At 41.2% G+C, this 18,491-nt stretch overlaps 1 protein-coding gene across 1 annotated transcript; it reads right to left on the bottom strand.

Annotated features, from left to right (window-relative positions):
• Positions 1 to 469: 469 nt before the first annotated feature.
• On the bottom strand, positions 470 to 16,878 carry LOC120841904. The gene is made up of 5 exons (XM_042287972.1): positions 16,774 to 16,878; positions 12,191 to 12,206; positions 3,955 to 4,096; positions 1,787 to 2,168; positions 470 to 1,014 (listed from the first exon to the last, which is right to left on the bottom strand). Exons 1-5 carry the CDS (start codon positions 16,822 to 16,824, stop codon positions 736 to 738), a joined length of 870 nt encoding a protein of 289 aa, XP_042143906.1. The 5' UTR covers positions 16,825 to 16,878; the 3' UTR covers positions 470 to 735.
• Positions 16,879 to 18,491: the final 1,613 nt, after the last annotated feature.

Here is an 18,491-nt window from a genome sequence, read left to right as displayed (position 1 = left end):
AACATTATTTAATAATCGCCCGGAGATAACTTTTTACTTTAACCCGAACGCAGGTTTTCATAACACCGAACAACTTGGTACTCCATAAAATATTTAAAACATAAAATAGTTTTATCGTTTAAACTAGAAATTAACGTATATCTCGTGAAATGCGAATTCTAATATTTTTTATTGTACAAACATACTTTTTATGAACTAGCGCCTGGCATTGCGCTTCTGGTTTTAGTTTTTGTTGAACTTTTAGGTCTACCGGAATCTGTTTTATAACTTTGTTGCTGAGTTACCACGCGAAACACGAGTTACAACACTTTGCCTTTTCATAAAAAAACACTTTTTCAATAAATATGGCAAAATATGCATGCACCAATTTGAAAGAGAAGATGTGAACACAAAATTAAACATTTCCTTCTTCCTTCTACAAATGGAGAATGCCACTTGATTGAAAAAAAAACTTCAGAAGCCAAGATTGCGTAGAACCATGATTTTAATAATTCCCAAACTTACACTTTATGTTTTCTTTTTTGCAAGCTACATTTTGCGAGATAAATATTGCATTATGCGCACACACACACATTTTTTTTTATTGGAAAAAAAGTAAAGAAAAGTAAGAATCTTGACACACGCCTAAACGGCATATCTTCGTCGCGATGTTGAGCACAGAAGCCACCAGTATTGTCGTTGCGGACTTGGGAGCATCGCTTTAATATGTCGAAAGCGCCCGCCTGCTTCTAACATTTACCCAACAATGCGAGACCTTTCAGAAATCGTCGTTATTTTGTCCTTTAAAGTGCCCGTCACATCCGTTGTGTAGATGTCAGATTCCGGCACGGTGATTTTTCTTAATATGCCATAAGCCTCAAATTGCACGTGCCTGTCGCCTACTACTGTCATCGCGGGGTTGACAAGGGCGAGGTAAGTCACTGGAATGACAAACACGGTGGTGTCTTTCAAGGGGGTCGCGAGCCCCATAGCAAAATATCCACTGATGGTCACTTTGCGGCGCCACACATAATCCTGAAAATAACAAGAGCAGCGTAACAAAATAACAAGAGCAGTCAATAAAGCATGAATAATCAGTTGGTCGCGTCATTACAAAATACGTCTGTATCTCGAAAAGAACCTGGCCATTTTCAACCGGCGTTGGGTGTTACAGTAATGCTCAAGGAGGTTTTTCCCGTAAAAGAGAGGTACATCAAATATGAGCTTCTTAATTTTATAAAAATACTTGGTGTACTGGAGGTCTTCCAGTCTTAGTCAAAATATGCAATGGCATAGCAACACACGCAGTGATAATATCGTTACATTTTTTTCCAAGACATAGCAAACAAGAGCTTACCTATTTCGAAATATTAGTTTTTCAATTAAAACTGCTTCAAACACTTGCCTCACAACATTCATATTGATCACGCGTTACCTCTCTTACAAACAAGTGGAAACAAATTTTTATTGTGAAATATTACCCAGAGCAGCTAAATCGCGTTTCGCACAGATAGCGTCAACAACAATTATTCGCTTTGATTAAAACATATCAGACTTCTATACAGGAAAGTATCACAAAGGGAAAACTGATAATAAGGGGCTGAACAAAGTTGATCAGACAAACATATAAGAGGGGTAAAACAAAGCGGCTATGATGAAACAAAACAACAACCTACAAAACAACTCAGAATGTTTAGTGCAACTAATTGATATCGTCAACATTTATGAGGCAGAACGTGCATTTCTACTTTCCCCGAAAATAGAAAGTTGGCAGTGGCACCATGGATAGAAATCGCAAATCACGTACTTTTTGGGTGGTGGTGGCGTACCACTCCACTTGAACGGTCCTGTTAGGAGGAACGGTGACACCTGTGGCGACCGAAAACGTCTTGAGCGTCGTTTTAGAGTCTGTCTTGGCAGTTTCTCTTTCGGTCTTAATTCCGACGCTGCCACTCACTCCTAGTGTTTCTTCGAATGTCAGACCTCCCGACAACACAAGGCCGAGGTTGAATCCTAGTTTAACCGTGTAAGATGATTTTTCTTTGCGACTGGTAGAATGCGTGACGGTATACGTTTGACTTGCATTCGCTTCATTGTCATAGAGGTTTGCGTAGAGAAGAGTGCTGATCTTCTCCTTTGCTTCTGGCTCACCAATTGTTATCGGGCCGCTTTGGACATTTACCTGAAATCTTTGAAACAAAAGACATATTTAAAATAATTCAATTACAGTCATTGACAAGGTAAAAACGGCCCTATGTAGCACCTCAGAGAAACGCAGAACTTGGCACAAGCGTGGCAATCTTAGGGGCCTATAGTTTCGGCCTTGTACGGTTTTAGTTGAAGGCGTTAGTTAACGCCTGACCAATTTCCTTTGAAGTTTCTATGGCTTTTTTTTTTTGCTTGCCATATAATTGCTACCCAAGTACCAGACCTGAGCCAAACAATGTGCACATATGAACCGAAGTCAAAATTCTAGCATTTGTTTGAATATTTAGGCCCAAAGTTGCCAGATAAAGACCGAATAACAAGAAGTGAATCCTATATGCCTGCCAATTCTTTTGCGATTTAGAGCCAAAGATGTCAGATGACAGCCAAATTACCGACAGTAAAGCCCAACTTGTGCGCTTGTTTGGAGATTTAGGGCCAAGAAATCCAGACTCTAGCCAGAAAAGATGAAGTTTGGCTCTTCTTATACTACTTTGCGCTTGTAAAGCCCAAGTTGTCCAGACAAAAACATAACTTTGGCCTAAGGAACTGCGTTAGCTAGAGTAGGAGAGAGAGCTTCAGTTGTCCCGCCTCCAGTGCGAGCTTCCTACCCTCGACTATGCCTCGGATTTTCGTGCACCTCGAGCACGCGCACGCAGTCAAAGCACGGTGAAAGGCGTGAGGCGCTTACTGGAGGCCGCGCACATTCGGAAGACGCGCCCTGCTATTTTCACTTTGTCGGTGACCATATACATTTTTAAACTAACGCAGCAATTAATAAACCGTCGATCAGTAATCGCGCGATTAGCTGGCCAAGAGGGAAGCGCGCACGGCAATGTCACACTCTCTGGCAATACGCGGGGGGGGGGGGGGGGGGGGGGGAGGCAAGGCAAAACTGGTGTTCCTTACGCCGTAGGAATATCGGCACGCAAATTGTTTTATCGGTATATGTTACATTTTTAAGTCTATAACAATCAAGCGTTCTCTGAGTTACACATCTGTCTCTTCCTGCGGAGTTTCTCCATTCCAGGGATCTTTTTTTTCCGGTAATAGGTAATCTCGCCTCATATTAGGGAGCCTTAACATATTTGTTTTTGTTGTTGGTTTCAGTGGAAAACAAAAATCAGGTGCTTCTATTTTGTGGCCGAATCACTCGATGTGAATATCTATAGGAAAAACCCGACTGCTGTTTTGCTATGTTGATAACACCGTGTTGCAAAACCGGAATAAAAAAAAATGAAAAAGGTTCGAGGACACCTAAGCATAAATTTGTTATGAGCTGTGAATTCGAAAGCGTGAATGTCATTCTTCCGCTCTCTTAGTTCGTCTGCGGCGTAATGGCGTAGATGGCCACGTTTTGGAAGAGCTCGGCCGTGCGACCTCTACGGAGTCTGCCCGGGCGGGCTCTGGCTCCGCCGCCACCGCTGCCTCCCTTTACCGGCGGCCGCGCCGCTGCGAGCGCTGCGCCGCAATAGAAAGGGCTTCTCTGGTGGATTATTTTTAAACTTACGCCGCACGAGAGCCAATGGGAGCCTCGTTCCTTGATGACGCGCGCCTGCCAATGGGAGCATAATCCGTCAGAAATCGACTTCAATCGGGAAAATGGATTTTAGGTGCCTTTTGGCCAACGTTAGGCGTGGTTTCAAAGCTGATGACGTCGGTTCGCTTCATAGAACAGTTAATGCTTTCGGATTAAAAATACATTATGTAGAATAAAAATGTCGTAATATACTTCCAATTGTGCGATAGTTAAGCCTGAGTTTCAGTTACTTTGGAGTTGCGAAGAGATCTTTCATTTCCTGGCGCTTCGACCACAAATCAGTCCACCTCACTGGAGTTTTGTAGACTTTTTTAAAAACGTCAACAAACTTCTTCAACGCATCCTCGAGATTGAAGACCTCCAGTGTGTTCTCTGCAAAGAGAAGCAAAGCGAGCAAGCAGGTAGAGGTGGTCAGGTTTAAATGGCTCACAAATGTGTCTTAATATAAAAACTCCATTATCAACTAAAGAAAAAAAAATGAAACTCAATATTCGCACCAGAAAATAATGTTGGTCAGGTTGGTGAACGCTCCTGCTAAAGACAACGCGAACAGAAACGAGGACGAAGGGATCCAAAGGGCAGGAGCAAGCGACTCGGCTCTGCATTTAAAACAGACCCACCATCAAGAAGGCTAGTTGACGCATATTATAGCGGGCTATATTTTTTATTCGAAACAGATTTTTTTTTAAAAAGCGTCTTTACTGCTACCTGAATGCCGTTTTCGCTATAGGTTTCTTGAGCTTGGCGGATACTCGAGGGGCGAACAACCGTCACAGGTTGGTGAGTAACTAACTAAGCTCGTTAATTTACTTTTTAATTGGTGCAAATAAACTTATGGTTCCAATTACAAACTTAATGAGCGTTATTGAAAACCACGGAATCAACTCTTTTTAAAACGACTTGAAGCTCGTGGGAAAGTCGGGGGCGCGCCAAAATTATCACTCGTGCAGCAGGGGCAAAGCAAGCAGTGGCGGAACGCTATAACGAACTAATCATCTGCGTTCTGCCACTGCTCGCTTTGCTCCTGCTTCACGAGTGGTAACATTGGCGCGCCCCCGACTTTCCCACGAGCTTCAAGTCGTTCTAAAAAGAGTTGATTCAGTGGTTTTTGATGAGCTCAGAAAGTTTCTAATCGAAACCATAACTATATTTGCACTAATTAAAAGATAATTAACGCATTTTAGTTAATTACTCTCCAGACAGTGACGGTTGTTCGCCCCTCGAACGTCCGCCGAGCTTACAAAACATAGTGAAGACGCCAATAACCTAGCAGTAAATACGCCTCTTTTTTTCTTTTTTTTTTTTTTAAAAAGACTGTTTGGAATAAAAAAATATCACCCGGTATAAAAATAGAAGAAGTCCCTTTGTGTAAGCCAACCTTCAATACTTCTGCTAAAAAACGAGTTGGCATTTTTTTCTTTTTTTGCATTTTGATTTCTTTTTGTCATTTTTTTCCGGTGCTTATTTTGTTAGCGTGGCGACAGCTTAAAAAAACGCACGGCGTGACTGCTTGCCCCTTGATTCGCCCTTCCGCGTTCTTATCAGCTAGCGTCGCAAATCTTACTGGTTGGAAAGCGACGTTAACGTGTTCTGCACTCGCCAAGTCATGCGTTCGTTGACAAGGACCTTACGAATGTGCACGCTCATCCGGAATAGAAGTGCCGTGTTTGTATCTCTCTCTTTTTTTCAAAATAAACTTTGAGTTGTCAGGCGGACAATTCGTTCTGTCTCTTTTTCTTTTTTACTTTTTTATTCGCGCCTGGCGTATGAACATTTCTAAATACTGCACTGCATTTCGCCGTAGGTGAAAGTGCAGCCGATACTACGAGACCGAGTCCAATCAAGACGGACCTAAAACTCAATGTCACGGTGTTTGTCTTTCTTGTCGGTTGTCACAGCATTCAATAACTATTTTTGTCCTGTCGCGGACGCCAGTTTGTCACAGGTTCGGATGTTAAAGATCCCATGTAAACAAACAAATTTGGAAATTGACTTAGAACGCTGACTCGGCTCTCCCCCTCCAAAATCTGTATGACAACCTCTATTTGACAACCTCGATGTGACAAACTGGCGCGGACGCCAGTTTGTCACAGGTCCAAGTCAAATTCCAAATTTGTTTGTTTAAATGGAATCTTTAACATCCGAACCTGTGACATCGGTACATGTTAATCCCCGCCAAACTAATAAAGCGCCGTCAATGTGCCTTGACCATGTGCTTTTTCTTACTCTTCTGTGAAGGGTAAGGATGTGTAGGGATTTGGCGGCCAAGTGTACACCCTACTAAGCTGGCTTGTTCCTTCGTTAAAGAGTCAACTCATATTTATCTGGCTCGTGCCGTCGCCCTTTCCACCACCCGTCAAGCTCGGCTCGTGCCTGGCTCCGGTTGGTCGACTTTAGAATCACACAAGAAGTGACATCTGGTGGACAAGACGTCTCAGTGCTCAAAAGGACTGTCGTCCATCACAGACGAGGGATTAGCGACCAAGTGTACACCCTACTATGTTGGCTTGTTCCTTTGAGTGAACAGAACTTAAATCTTCCTTTTGTTTCAAAATATTCTTCAAGTTTTTGTGTCCGCAAATCCCTGCAAATCCGTGTGAATATCTGTGATTCCTTTGTACTGTCGTGGGGGTTGATTAGGGCACGTACAGAGTTGGTATTGGATGTTTTGTTCCGCGAAAAAGTAATCGTCCCTTTAGTTCGCAGCGCCATGTTTTGAACGTCAAATCCGTGTGTCCCAGCGCGAAAATCCCGCTTCTGTCATTATGCATTGCGCAACTGTTGCTTTGCGCGGGAGATGTCGAGGCTAATCCGGGATCTGACAAGATGGATCTGGTCCTAGAGTCCTTTCAGGGTGGCATTGCTTCGAACGAAAAGAACCAGAGAGAAACTACAGCTACACTAGCGGGCATTAACGCAGGAATTACAGACATATCACGGCATGTGTCGTATCTTGAAGAATCTCTTCGCGAGGTTACTCACTTAAAAGAGGAAGTGAAATCTCTGAATCTGACGGTTTCTAACCTTAAAACAGAGATCAAAGACAACACCACCAGGCAGCACAGAGTGGAACATGTAATTGGTGTCGTTTACGGCTTGAGTAATCGTCTTCGTAGAAATAACATAATAATGAAAGGCCTACCTGAACAAGAACACAAAACCTGGAACGACACAGAGAAAAACGTTCAAATGTTCTTCTCAGCCCATCTAAACATCACCTCCGGTGAAATCGAGCGCGCGCACCGGATTGGGCGGCCTAGGGCTGGGACAAATAGGCCGAGAGTTATAAAATTTCTGAGTTACAAATGCTAGTGCAAGGTCTTAAGCAATGCTCCCAGGTTGAAAAACCTGATTTCCCCTAAAGTCGGGATTGAAGAGGATTTTTCGCTCAGTGTGCAGCTTGCCCGCAAAAAACTTCGTGACTATGCAAAGAAAACCGAGGTACAAATAGATTCCGACTATCATACGATGAGCTTACATTGAACGATGTTGTTTACTCCTACGATGCAAACAGTGATAAGGTTATCTCAGTTTCCCGAGGCAATAGATAAGACCACCGCCCATGACCTCAAAATAAATATAAAACAAACTCTTGCCCCACTACGCAGATTGGCCCGCTCTCTTTCCTGGTAGCCAACTTCCGCAGTCTATTGCCGAGGCAAGGTGACTTGATGGCTTGTATTGACTCTTGTTTTGTTGATGTTGTTTTGGGAACGGAAACCTGGCTTACTTCGAATATTCCGAAATCAGAGCTGTCTCTTGCTATCTCGTTTACTATTTATCGCAAAGATCGAACTGGTACCAGGGGAGGCGGAGATATGGCAGCTGTCAGAAACACCATTCCATCCTCTTTGCTTTCCTTTCATAGCTCTCTCGAAATTTTATGGATTACCGTTTAACTATCTTTTCAGACGTGTTTAATCGGGGTGTGTTACAGGCCCCCTAGCTCCTCCAGCCGACTTTATTGAAAATATAAATACAGTTATGAACGAAGTTCATTCTAAATTCCCTCACTGCCCTCTCATATAAGCTGGCGATTTTAACTACCCCGGTATTGATTGAGCTGCATGTACAGTGTCCGATGAATGCCCCCCCAAAAGTGAGTGTAGGAAATTGTTGGAAATGGCAGACTACCTTAATATGCAGCAAATGATTACCACGCCTACTCTTGAAGATGCAGTTGTAGATTTAATTTTCACCACCCATCCCGTGCATGCATCTGTACGCGTCATCGACAAAATTAGTTATCATTGTATTATCCACTGCGCTTTTGCCCTGACTGTAAACAAACGGGACCACATTAACAAAGAAATTTTTGATTATAAGAGAGTTGACACGGAAAATTTGTATTCTGTATTAAGTGAATTTTCTCGTACATTCCTGAGTGGGTTTGATGAACGGTGTCTAAACGACAATTGGATCCTTTTCGGATAAGTAACTGGAGGCTCAGGCTGTATGTGCACCCACTATAAAAATCGCCCCTAGCCTGCACAAGCCGTGGTTTACGACGAGAATTAAAAGCTATCTACAAAAAAAAAGAAAAAAAAAAGAAACGTCTGTATATTTGTGCCGTGCTTTCACACAGTCAGCACAATTGGACCATTTATCATGCTCACTAAGTATTCTACAAAAACAAAATAAAAAATGCCAAGCAACGTTTTTTCGATGACGCTGTCTCAAACATGCTTCGATCTGGCGCAAAAAAAGCATTTGAACGTAGTAAATCCAAAGCCAACTCCAGTATTACCTTGTATTATTTGTGACGACGGATCAGTACAAACTTCACATCAATTAGCTGTTGGTTTTAATACTTTTTTAGCAGTGTTTTTACTGAGAAAAACGTGTTTCCACATCCTACTTTTATTTCCTCACTTACCGAAAATATAGTGAACGATATTGTCATTTCTAGTTACGGAGTTGAGTGTGCCATTGTTCGCTTGCCAACTAACTCTAGCCCAGGTCCCAACGGAATATCAACTAAGCTTTTAAAATTAACCAAACACACATCTGGAGTTCTACTGCGCAGGCTGTTCCAACGATCCCTCTCCAGTGGTCAACTACCTGATGCCTGGAAACTCGCTCATGTCATTCCAATTTTCAAAGCCGGAGATAAAAAATAATTTCAATAACTACAGACCCATATCGCTCACTTCCGTTTCATATAAAATCTTAGAACATATACTTTCATCACAGATTATGACCTACTTATCTTCAAACAGCCTTATTTTTTCAAATCATCATGGGTTTCAACGCGGTCATTCCTGCGAAACACAACTATTTGAATTGATTACTGACCTTCACATTGCTGTTCACTCCTCTTGTAATACCGATGCTATTTTTATTGATTTTGCTAAAGATTTTCATCGGGTTCCCCATAACAGACTAATATACAAATCAGAAACTATGAATATAAACGCTTTCCTTATTCAATGGATAACTGCTTTTTTAACAAACAGCTTTCAATCTGCTTTAATTAACAAGTGTGTCTCCTCCCCTTTGCCGGTGAAGTCTGGCGTCCCTCAGGGCTCTGTCCTCGGTCCGGTAGTGTTTCTTTTATATATATATGACCTTCACCCTAACATTCAATCTACCATACGTCTCTTCGCGGACGATTGGGTCATTTATCGGGTCATTTCTAACCCCTTGGATTTTCGCATACTCCAACGGGACCTAGACATTGTCCAGCAATGGTGTACCACATGGTTAGTGCAAATAAACAGTAACAAAACTAAAGCTGTCACTTTTACAACGAAATTACAAACCACTCATCACGCGCACATGATTGGAGAGGACCGCATTGAAAACGTTACATCGATTTAATACCTCGGCGTCCACCCAACAACTAACTTGTCATGGAACCTTCATATTGAATATGTAATCCGCAAAGCTTCCAGAACTCTTGGTTTTCTTAAACGCTCTTTATTTCAAGCTAACAAAGAAACTAAACTCCTCGCCTATACTACCCTCGTCAGGTCACAGTTGGAATATTCATCCATCATATGGCACCCTCATCAGCTTTACTTAACCAACCATATTGCGGCACTTCAAAATAAAGCTGCAAGATTTATAACCCGCAACTTCTCCCGTACTTCCAGTGTGGCTAACATAAAACGTAACCTCAACCTAACCCAACTGCAGTACAGAAGATGTATTGCTCGCATGTCATTTTTCCACAAGCTCTATCATGGATCATCTCTGTATAGGACCTCATTCATTGAACCTGCTCATCGTGTTTCGTCTCGCGTTGATCACACTTTAAAGTATCGCCCATCTTTGCCCGCACTAACTTGTTCGAGAATTCCCCTCTGGTTCTTGCCATCTCCGAATAGAACAGCCTGCCCAGAAATCGCGTTAATCACTTCACCCGATATGTTCATTAGTTTTTTAAGTAATACGGACCAACTCATATAGTGTTGGTTTGTGTCATGTTTTGATCTAGTGTTCTTGTTATTTATATTGTTTATTGATTTTCACTTACCCAATTGTATTAAACTTTGTACTATCGCTCCCCCCCCCCCCCCCTACGTAATGCCCGTTTGGGCCTTTAGGGTAAATAAATAAATAAATCTGTATCACCTGTGCTTTGACTTTGCTCTGACATACGCTGAAACAAAGGGTACCATATAAGCAAGCTCGTTTAACATTACGTTATGTATTAATCAGGGCTGAGTAACGTAATGTCACACCCACCTGAATCTTAATATGTTTACAAGAATTCATGATTCATCTAAATAAAAAAAATATTAGAAAAGTTTAGGCTCAAATACACGCTGTGAAAATGGTTGGAGAGCAAAGCTGTGGTATCCCCTGCAACGATTGCCCACTGCACTGCAGACCCTTTTTATGGCAAACGCCACCAGGTGGTGCTACAGTCTCTGACGTACCAGAGGAGTGCGAGATCTGTTCAAATGTTTCGGGTATTCATGTAAAACAACTTGCGTCCTCCAAGATGTAATCTTGTATAGTCGAAAGCCCTCGCTAAATCTCGAACTTCGTTGTCCGTGTATTATCTATGCTTTTTAGCACTGGTGACATAAGGAAGCTCAATAGGCTTGCAAAGACGGCGCGACCGGAAGTCGCTTGGGACGCAAGCGGCAGTTCATGTTTTTAAACGGAAAAAGGGTCTATACCAAATGACTGAAGAAAGAAAAGTGAATGCACTGCACCAAAACATTTTTTTTTATATGTGAAAGACTTGGTACGCTGCCGTTACCGCGGCAGCTTATGCAACCGCAATTTTTACCGAGAAGCGTATGTGGGGAGCACTACGTACTTAACGTTGTTAGCGGGGCTAGTGACGTCACCCCGACTTTGGCCTCTGTCGTTGCCACGGAAGCTTATGCAACCGCGTTGTTTCCCGAGAAAAGCATGCGGGAAGCGATACGTGTTTGTCATCGTTCGCGTGCGCCTTCATGATCTATCGTGTGCATTTCACACTTGTTTTGTGGTTTGCTTATTGAAAAAAAGTGTCAATGATAGATGATAAGGAGCGCTAGAACGGTGATAAAACGCGGGCGATGGTTTTCTGCCAACCATACCGTCAAAACACACAAAAAAAAAAAAAGAAACGATTAACGTGTTATATACAGCTTCGCTGTAAAGAATCTTGTTTGGTATTTTAAAATCGCCAAGAAACTTTGAAGCTCTTTTCCGACAGCAGCAAGGTGATGCGAACTTCCATCGTCTTTGGGTATACGCGTTCACTCTAACCCCCCCCCCCCCCCTCCAAAAAAAAAATATATGACACTCCTTCGGGTGTGATAAAGCTAGTAGTCAAGCTATATCTTACCGACAGCTTAAGAAACAAAGGGCGTAGCGGGTTCTTAGAGTATTGTAATTGCTCAGCAGCCCATAAGGTTGCGGCATTAGAATATAAGAACGATGGAGGAAGGATTACGTATCAAAACGCGTCAACATAAGAGGTCACGCCCAGCGTTGTTTAGGCTGTCAGTGACTAACGTGTTAAATTTTCGGCATAATAAAGTTTGCGCGAGATTTTCATTATTTTTCTTGATTAAAATAGTCGAAGGTGCGTCGTTATATACGTATATTGCTTCCACTCTTTACACGCATAAAAAATCGCAGTTTCATTGCGATTGAACATTATCTCGGCGGAATCATCGCCTCATCAACTGTCACGAATAACAGATGATGAGGGGACGAATGAACAGAAACTAAACTTTTAATTTGGCGAACTTGTTCCGAAAACAAAAATACAAAGAGGTATACCGTCGCAGGCGTCGAAGGTCGCCGGAGTAGCACGATCGAGCGCAAGGTTTGCGAGCTTACGAGAACGTCAAGTTGAAAGAATAAATAAAAGAGGAGTCCGTTCCTTGGAATCGAACCTTGCGCCTGAGCGCGATAGCCAAGCATGGTAAAAATTCGGCAGCGCACGCGCTCACTCTGCGACGCGCGTGGCAATATGTAAATAGTTTATAATAATAATATTGAAAAAAAATAACTCACCTTCACCTTTCCAAGCCTAAAATTGATAAAAAAAGATAGTGTAGTGGCAACTGAATAATATATATTACATTTTACACGCATGGCAGAAATTTAACGTTTCTGCGAGTAATAATGCGCCCATATAAGTGATATATCCAGAATATAAGCTTTCTTTGTGATAATAAACTTAACAAAAATATGTGGAATGCTTTATTTTTTAAATAAATGTTGCCTACCGTAACACATGTGCAATGTATTTGCCAAGTTGATGTTAAGATATTCGTCATATTGTCATATTCGATTTGTAATATTCGATTTGATCAATGTTTTTGTAACTATTTTGTGAAATAATGGTTTTGAAAGACCAGGAATGTCCGTTGGGAAATGAATGTTGCAAGGCGTCGGTTCTCCATGTTTGTTTTGTTTACTTCCTCCACCAAACAGAGCCTTTTTCAAGAGGCCACCAGGCAACATTGACTGTCGCCATTCCTTGGGCACTAAACATGGAACTGAATCCGAGTCTTCGCCAAACACTGACCCAGCACTCGTTCTCGATACGGCCAGAGCTGAGTCAACGCCAAACGATAATGGAACCATCATGTTGAATACGTGCTCAGCATACGTGCCTAAATAATGGCTGTCTCGAAGAATCGGGTCATTCTCCCGAGCAAACTTTGGGTCCGAAAAAAGGATTATGCTCCGACATTATTTTAGATTTTAATATTTTGTTGATTATTAGGTGAACCATTTGTAATCTTGATAAAAAAACATGGCTGTGCTTCCAGATGTTTCATTTTTTTTTATTAATAAACAGTATATTGCAGAATGTACCCCACTAAAATGAATAACGGCATTGTAAAATATTATTTTTCTCTCGCGCTTATGACAAGATAAATATTGAAAATTTTGGAGTGGTTTAGATCTGCAATATCATGCTCTGAATATATACAGTCAGTTTTGTTTTGAGGCAAAGAAGTATTTTGGTGAGATCTGATATTTTGCAAACAAATGAAAAAAGTGCCAAATGTTGTGTCTGAAAACCAAGAAATGTAATCACTAAGAATAATAAGTGTTTTTTATTAGCACATACACTTTATGTTACACAGTTACATATATTTGCATAAACTAAAAAAAGGTAGTATAGCGCCCGAGCAGATATACAATCACTATTCTTTTAAATCTCTATAAAACCCTGCGACAATTTTTTTTATTGACGTGGGCGGCGGGGAGAACTTGAATAATTGCACTTGGGGATCATCAAAGCGCTAATATTATTATTAAACATTTTTTTCTTCTGGGTCGTTTGTTTCATATTTATAACCGTTTGACTGAGCGTGCTGACGCACAACGTAAGAACAGCTTTAACAAATCTGATTTTGATTGCCAGGGTCGCTCCTCCAAACTGTAGAGCTACAGGCCTATAAAGGTCAGCCAAGTATAAAACTGTCGAACAAGACAAACCCCGTTAACAAAAAAGACGGACACAGCAGATGGGCCCTATCTATGGCCAAAACGGAAAATAATATATTAAATATTCAATAAAACAAGCAAACAGATAGTAAGGCGTGAAAAACAGTAAATAAATAAACTGACAGGAGAGAGGCCAAAACTTAACTGGTGCACGCACACTAAAAATGAACACTAAAACGTAAACCTTGTGAAGAAACCAGACGGATGAAAGGATTTATCAAAAACCAGACGGAGGTGCACTAGCAACCCGAGAAGACGGTCAAACCAAGCGTAAGGCTGTCTGCGTCAAAACGCCGATTGATGCCTTTTTTTAGAGCGTCGGTCTCTTCTGCTTCACAGCGCCGGTTGATGTCCTCTGCTTTCAAGCCTCGGTTGTATACCGTCTGCCTAACACTCGGAAATAGGGGGAGGGGGGGGGGGGGGGGGGGGGCAGGGTGTAGTATTTACACCTCTTGTCCCATATAACGCACAAAAGCTACCTTTTTGACGTTCAGTCCCCTGACGTAGAAGAGACGATACCAATTTTTAGGAGCGGCTTGAGAGATGTGTGATATAACTTACCAACAGCTAATCCATGTAACAAAGACGGCAAAAAAAAGTCCGGGCTTTTGCAGCAGGGTCAACAAAAGTGTTTGCAGCAGTGTTTTTCTGTAGTCTTTAATGGGTACATTAGCTATTTTAATAAGTTGAATCACTCCACTATGAAGCCGCTCGTGAAAGTTAGTATGGTGGGATCGACGTCAGTGGACTGAACGTCGAATAGTAGTTTTTGGGGTGCGATATATGGTACCAAGGTGTGAAAATAGTACACCCCCTTTTTTTGAAAGTGCAAAGCGTCAGTTGATACCGTCTGCTTCAGAGCGTTAGTTAATACTGTTCGCTTCAGAGTGCCGGTTGATGCACTCTGCTTTAACGAGTCGTTTGATACTGTCTTGCTTCAGAGCGCCGGTAGCAAGTGGGGATAAATGTACAAGCACGGAAGCATGATTGTGTGCGTTGTTTTCGTGGTATAGCTTAGCATAAAGCACACTTGTTTGTATTTAATGCAACAATTTAGAACCATTTACTATAGTTGAGAGGTTTCAATTTATCACAATACTCCTGCCTTTATTTAAAGGCTTGTAAAGTACCCTATTAATGTTTTTAGCTTCTCGCTCGTCTCTGTTTTGTTTTGAATCCAAATAAAAAAATATTTTGGAGAAAAATACAAAAAATTTGTAGCGGCATCTTTTTCTAGAAATAAAGCCGAGCGCAGTATGCCCGAGTGTTTACACCATCGTTTAATTATATGCGCAACTCTGTATTACATAGTGGACTTTAAAAGACAGTTAGCACTTACCGTTCTCATATGACCTTGCTTATTGATTCCGAGCGCGCACGGAACTATGTCGTTTAAAACCAGCAGTGGCGGCGCGCGCCATCGGCAGGTGCCACTGATCGTGGCTGACCCGTCACACGACTGACCCGTGAAGCGACTGACTCGTGACTCGACGGACTTATGACACTACTGACATTTCGAGCAAAATAAAAATGTTTAACTGAACTCTCCGCTGCAATTGAATAGTTTTAAAACTGTAGGAAGGCATATTTATTTCGCCAATCCTCCTTGTTTCATATCAATAAATTAAAGAAAGTGGGACATTAGTTATGTGCGACACCACTGAAACTTAAAAAAAAAGCGTATGAAATTCTTCCTGCTTAGTCTTTGACCTATAAGATCGAAACCTTTTGGTTGAAGCGATCATCGGTTTTGGTAAGGCCGCCATGAAAGGAGGTTCAATAGTGGGCCTGGTTACGTACTGAATACCGTGGACAAAGCCGCTTATATTATTTATATCGTCGTTACACCATTGATATTTTAGTCGCTTGCAGCCGTTTCTTGTTACTAATTATGAGAGCATAAATACTTTGGCAACACTGAACAAAGTGCTCATTTCATAAACGATGACTCACAATTTCTACGTCTTTTTTTTTAAATCAGGTTGCTAAGAAATCAGTTTGCTAGAACTAAATTAGAAGGCTTTGAAACTTGTGTGATAGTTAACAGATTCAGCCTAATTTCCGTCATTACCCATAGGAGAGATTCCAAAATCAATGTGCTCCAAATATGTGCCGACTAAAAATAATCGAAAATATTTGTTCTTATGAACGTAGAGCGTCATGTTGTCCCAACAATGAATAATAAATGAACACAGCGAACAATTATTAAAGCCAAAGATCAGTTACACCAATGTCTGACTTTTCGGAAGAATGACCCAATTAGCGAAGCAGCTACGCGAGTACGCTACACTTTTGAAAAGTGTCCGTTGTCCGTGACCAGAAACGACCCTTTCCTGCGCACTGCATGATGGACGTATTGTCGCCCTATATTAAACATTAAAACGCGATACCTTAACATTCCTTCGCATGGTCTTCTTTATTGTATTCATGGTCTAATATTTGTCTCATTCTAGAATCTTATGAAAGATTCAATGGAAGCCGGTCGTTCTATTTTATTCACTTAGGCAAGATGATTGAAACCTATGGTTGTGCGAATATTTAAGTTTATAATCAAATCAAGTAGCGGTGCGAAAATAATAAAATTTTATTTAAATAAGGGAAGAACATAAAAAAACGAGGACAGAGACGACACGTTGTATGTTCTTCCCTTCTTTATATTTTACCCCTACCAGCACGATCTTCATTCTAAGAATGCAATTTTATTTTAGAATGTCTGCCACTGAAGTTGTGGATTACCAAATACTTCTTTTTTTTTTTCCCAAAATGATATGCACCCGAATGAACGCAATAATTAAAGTATAACAACGCTCTAGCGTCTTAGGCATTAAAAAAAAATATTAAAACACTACTCCCCTTCACACTCCATATCTTCCGGGCACTACTGACCGACTACCGAATACAATTTTTCTAGCACGTTTCGCGCACGAAGGTTTTACAATGAACTACTGAGGCGCCTTTAAGGCCGCATTCACACTGGCGACTGAGCCGCATTCGCAAAGCGGCTGCGAACCCGGTTGCTTAAAGAAGCTGTACAAATTTACGTGCATTTGATGATGACGACCAGCGAAACCGCTTCGCGGTTGCGATTCGAACACCATTATGAATGCAGCATAAAAGTTGTTGATTCGACTTACGAAAGCTGCAGTGAAGAGAATGAAGCCATACAGCAGCATTTGGACAATCATTGTACTGCGTCCGGTCAAAGCTTGACACCCACGGCAGAAACCCCGGAGCGGCAATGAAACTGAATCGGTGCACCCACAATACATTTATAGAGACTGGAGACATTGTCTACAATTCAGATTTTACATTGTAAGGCTTAATATCATCCTTCGACCCACCCTCGTAGCGTTGCGTAACACCAAATGCGTCGTACAGAGAGTTTCATATTTCAGTTCAGCTCACTTAAAATCTGCCCCTGCTCAATAAATCATGAGCCGAAAGTTATTAGTATTTTTCTTTAATTCGCGCTCTCAAGATTACAATAAAATATTTTAATGTAGAGGAAAAAACCACTGACGTAGACAACCGAAGCGGATATTTTAACTTTTAACATTTATTTTTCGAAACATTCTTTTCGACAGTCCTTCCAGGGTAATTCTGCTCTCTTATACGAAACGAATACTTCTGCGTAGAGTCCTCGCCTGCTCAAAAAATAACAACGACGTAGATGCATTTTGGCATCGCACCATTAATGAGGAAACGCTAAGAACTTTCGTCTGCCTCATGGAAAAAGAAACGTGGGATGTCGTTTACGCTGAGTGCAACCCTAGATATACCTATAAAATATTCCCGATGAAAGTCCGACAGTACAATAATGTAGCTTTTCCTCTTCAGGAACGTAGAGTGAAATGTAAAAAGAAAAATGAGAAAGCCTTGGATGACTAGAGACCTGTATGGAAGAATAAGGCAGAAAAATGCCAAGTATCATGCCTTTATTCGGCGTCGTGATCGGCGGCTGCTTATGGATTTCAAGAAATGCAGAAACAAACTGCATGCCGACCTAAAAAAAGCGAAATGCGAATACTATGAAAAAGAACTTCTAGGTATACACAATTACCATAGAAAAGTGTGGGACACGGTAAACAAACTCACGAACAGAGAGCAGGCCCGGTGTAATCTGAAAGAAATACCAATAGATGATAAGCGTGACACTGGGAAAAAACTTGGCGATAAAATGAATATATATTTTATTAGTTCGAGTGCGTACACTGGGAGGGCTTCAAAGGTGACTGTATTGACGCAGGAAACCAAATTGGGTCGATTATGCTTACTCGAACGACACCGTTTGAAATTCATAAAATAATCAGAAACCTAAAAAATGACGCCGCCGCTGGAATAGATGAAATAATAACCCTACCTATGAAGTACACTGTGACCATAGTTCAGTTCTATCGAATACAGTAAATATTTCCCTGACGAGCTAAAAATAGCCAGGGTTACTCCAGTGTGTAAAGGAGGTGTTAAGACAAACATTAATAACTACAGACCTTTTTCAGTTCTCCCAGTTTTTTCTAAAATATTTGAGCGTGTGATTGCTGATAGATTAACACCTTTTTTCGAGAAGCATAGTATAATAACGCAGTCCCAATACTACTGTCAAGAGCAAAAAATCGGCGGAGCTAGCGGTTCTTAACATAAAGGATAAAATAGTTGAAAATATTGAGAACAAATTATTTACTCTTGGTCTCTTCTTAGATTTAAGTAAACCATTTGATACTGTGCAGCACAATATTTCGCTTATAAAGCTTGAAATTTACGATGTACGCGGAGTAGCTCTAAAATTAATTGGAACTATCTTGCAGATCGTTACCAATATGTACTAATAAACGGCGAATCGTAAAAAAAGACT

Source organism: Ixodes scapularis, unplaced genomic scaffold, assembly GCF_016920785.2.
Source record: "Ixodes scapularis isolate PalLabHiFi unplaced genomic scaffold, ASM1692078v2 ptg000720l_1___fragment_3__unscaffolded, whole genome shotgun sequence".
Lineage (NCBI taxonomy): Eukaryota > Metazoa > Arthropoda > Arachnida > Ixodida > Ixodidae > Ixodes > Ixodes scapularis.
Note: the sequence above shows the minus strand (reverse complement) of the source record. Positions and strands in the feature narration are given on the sequence as shown.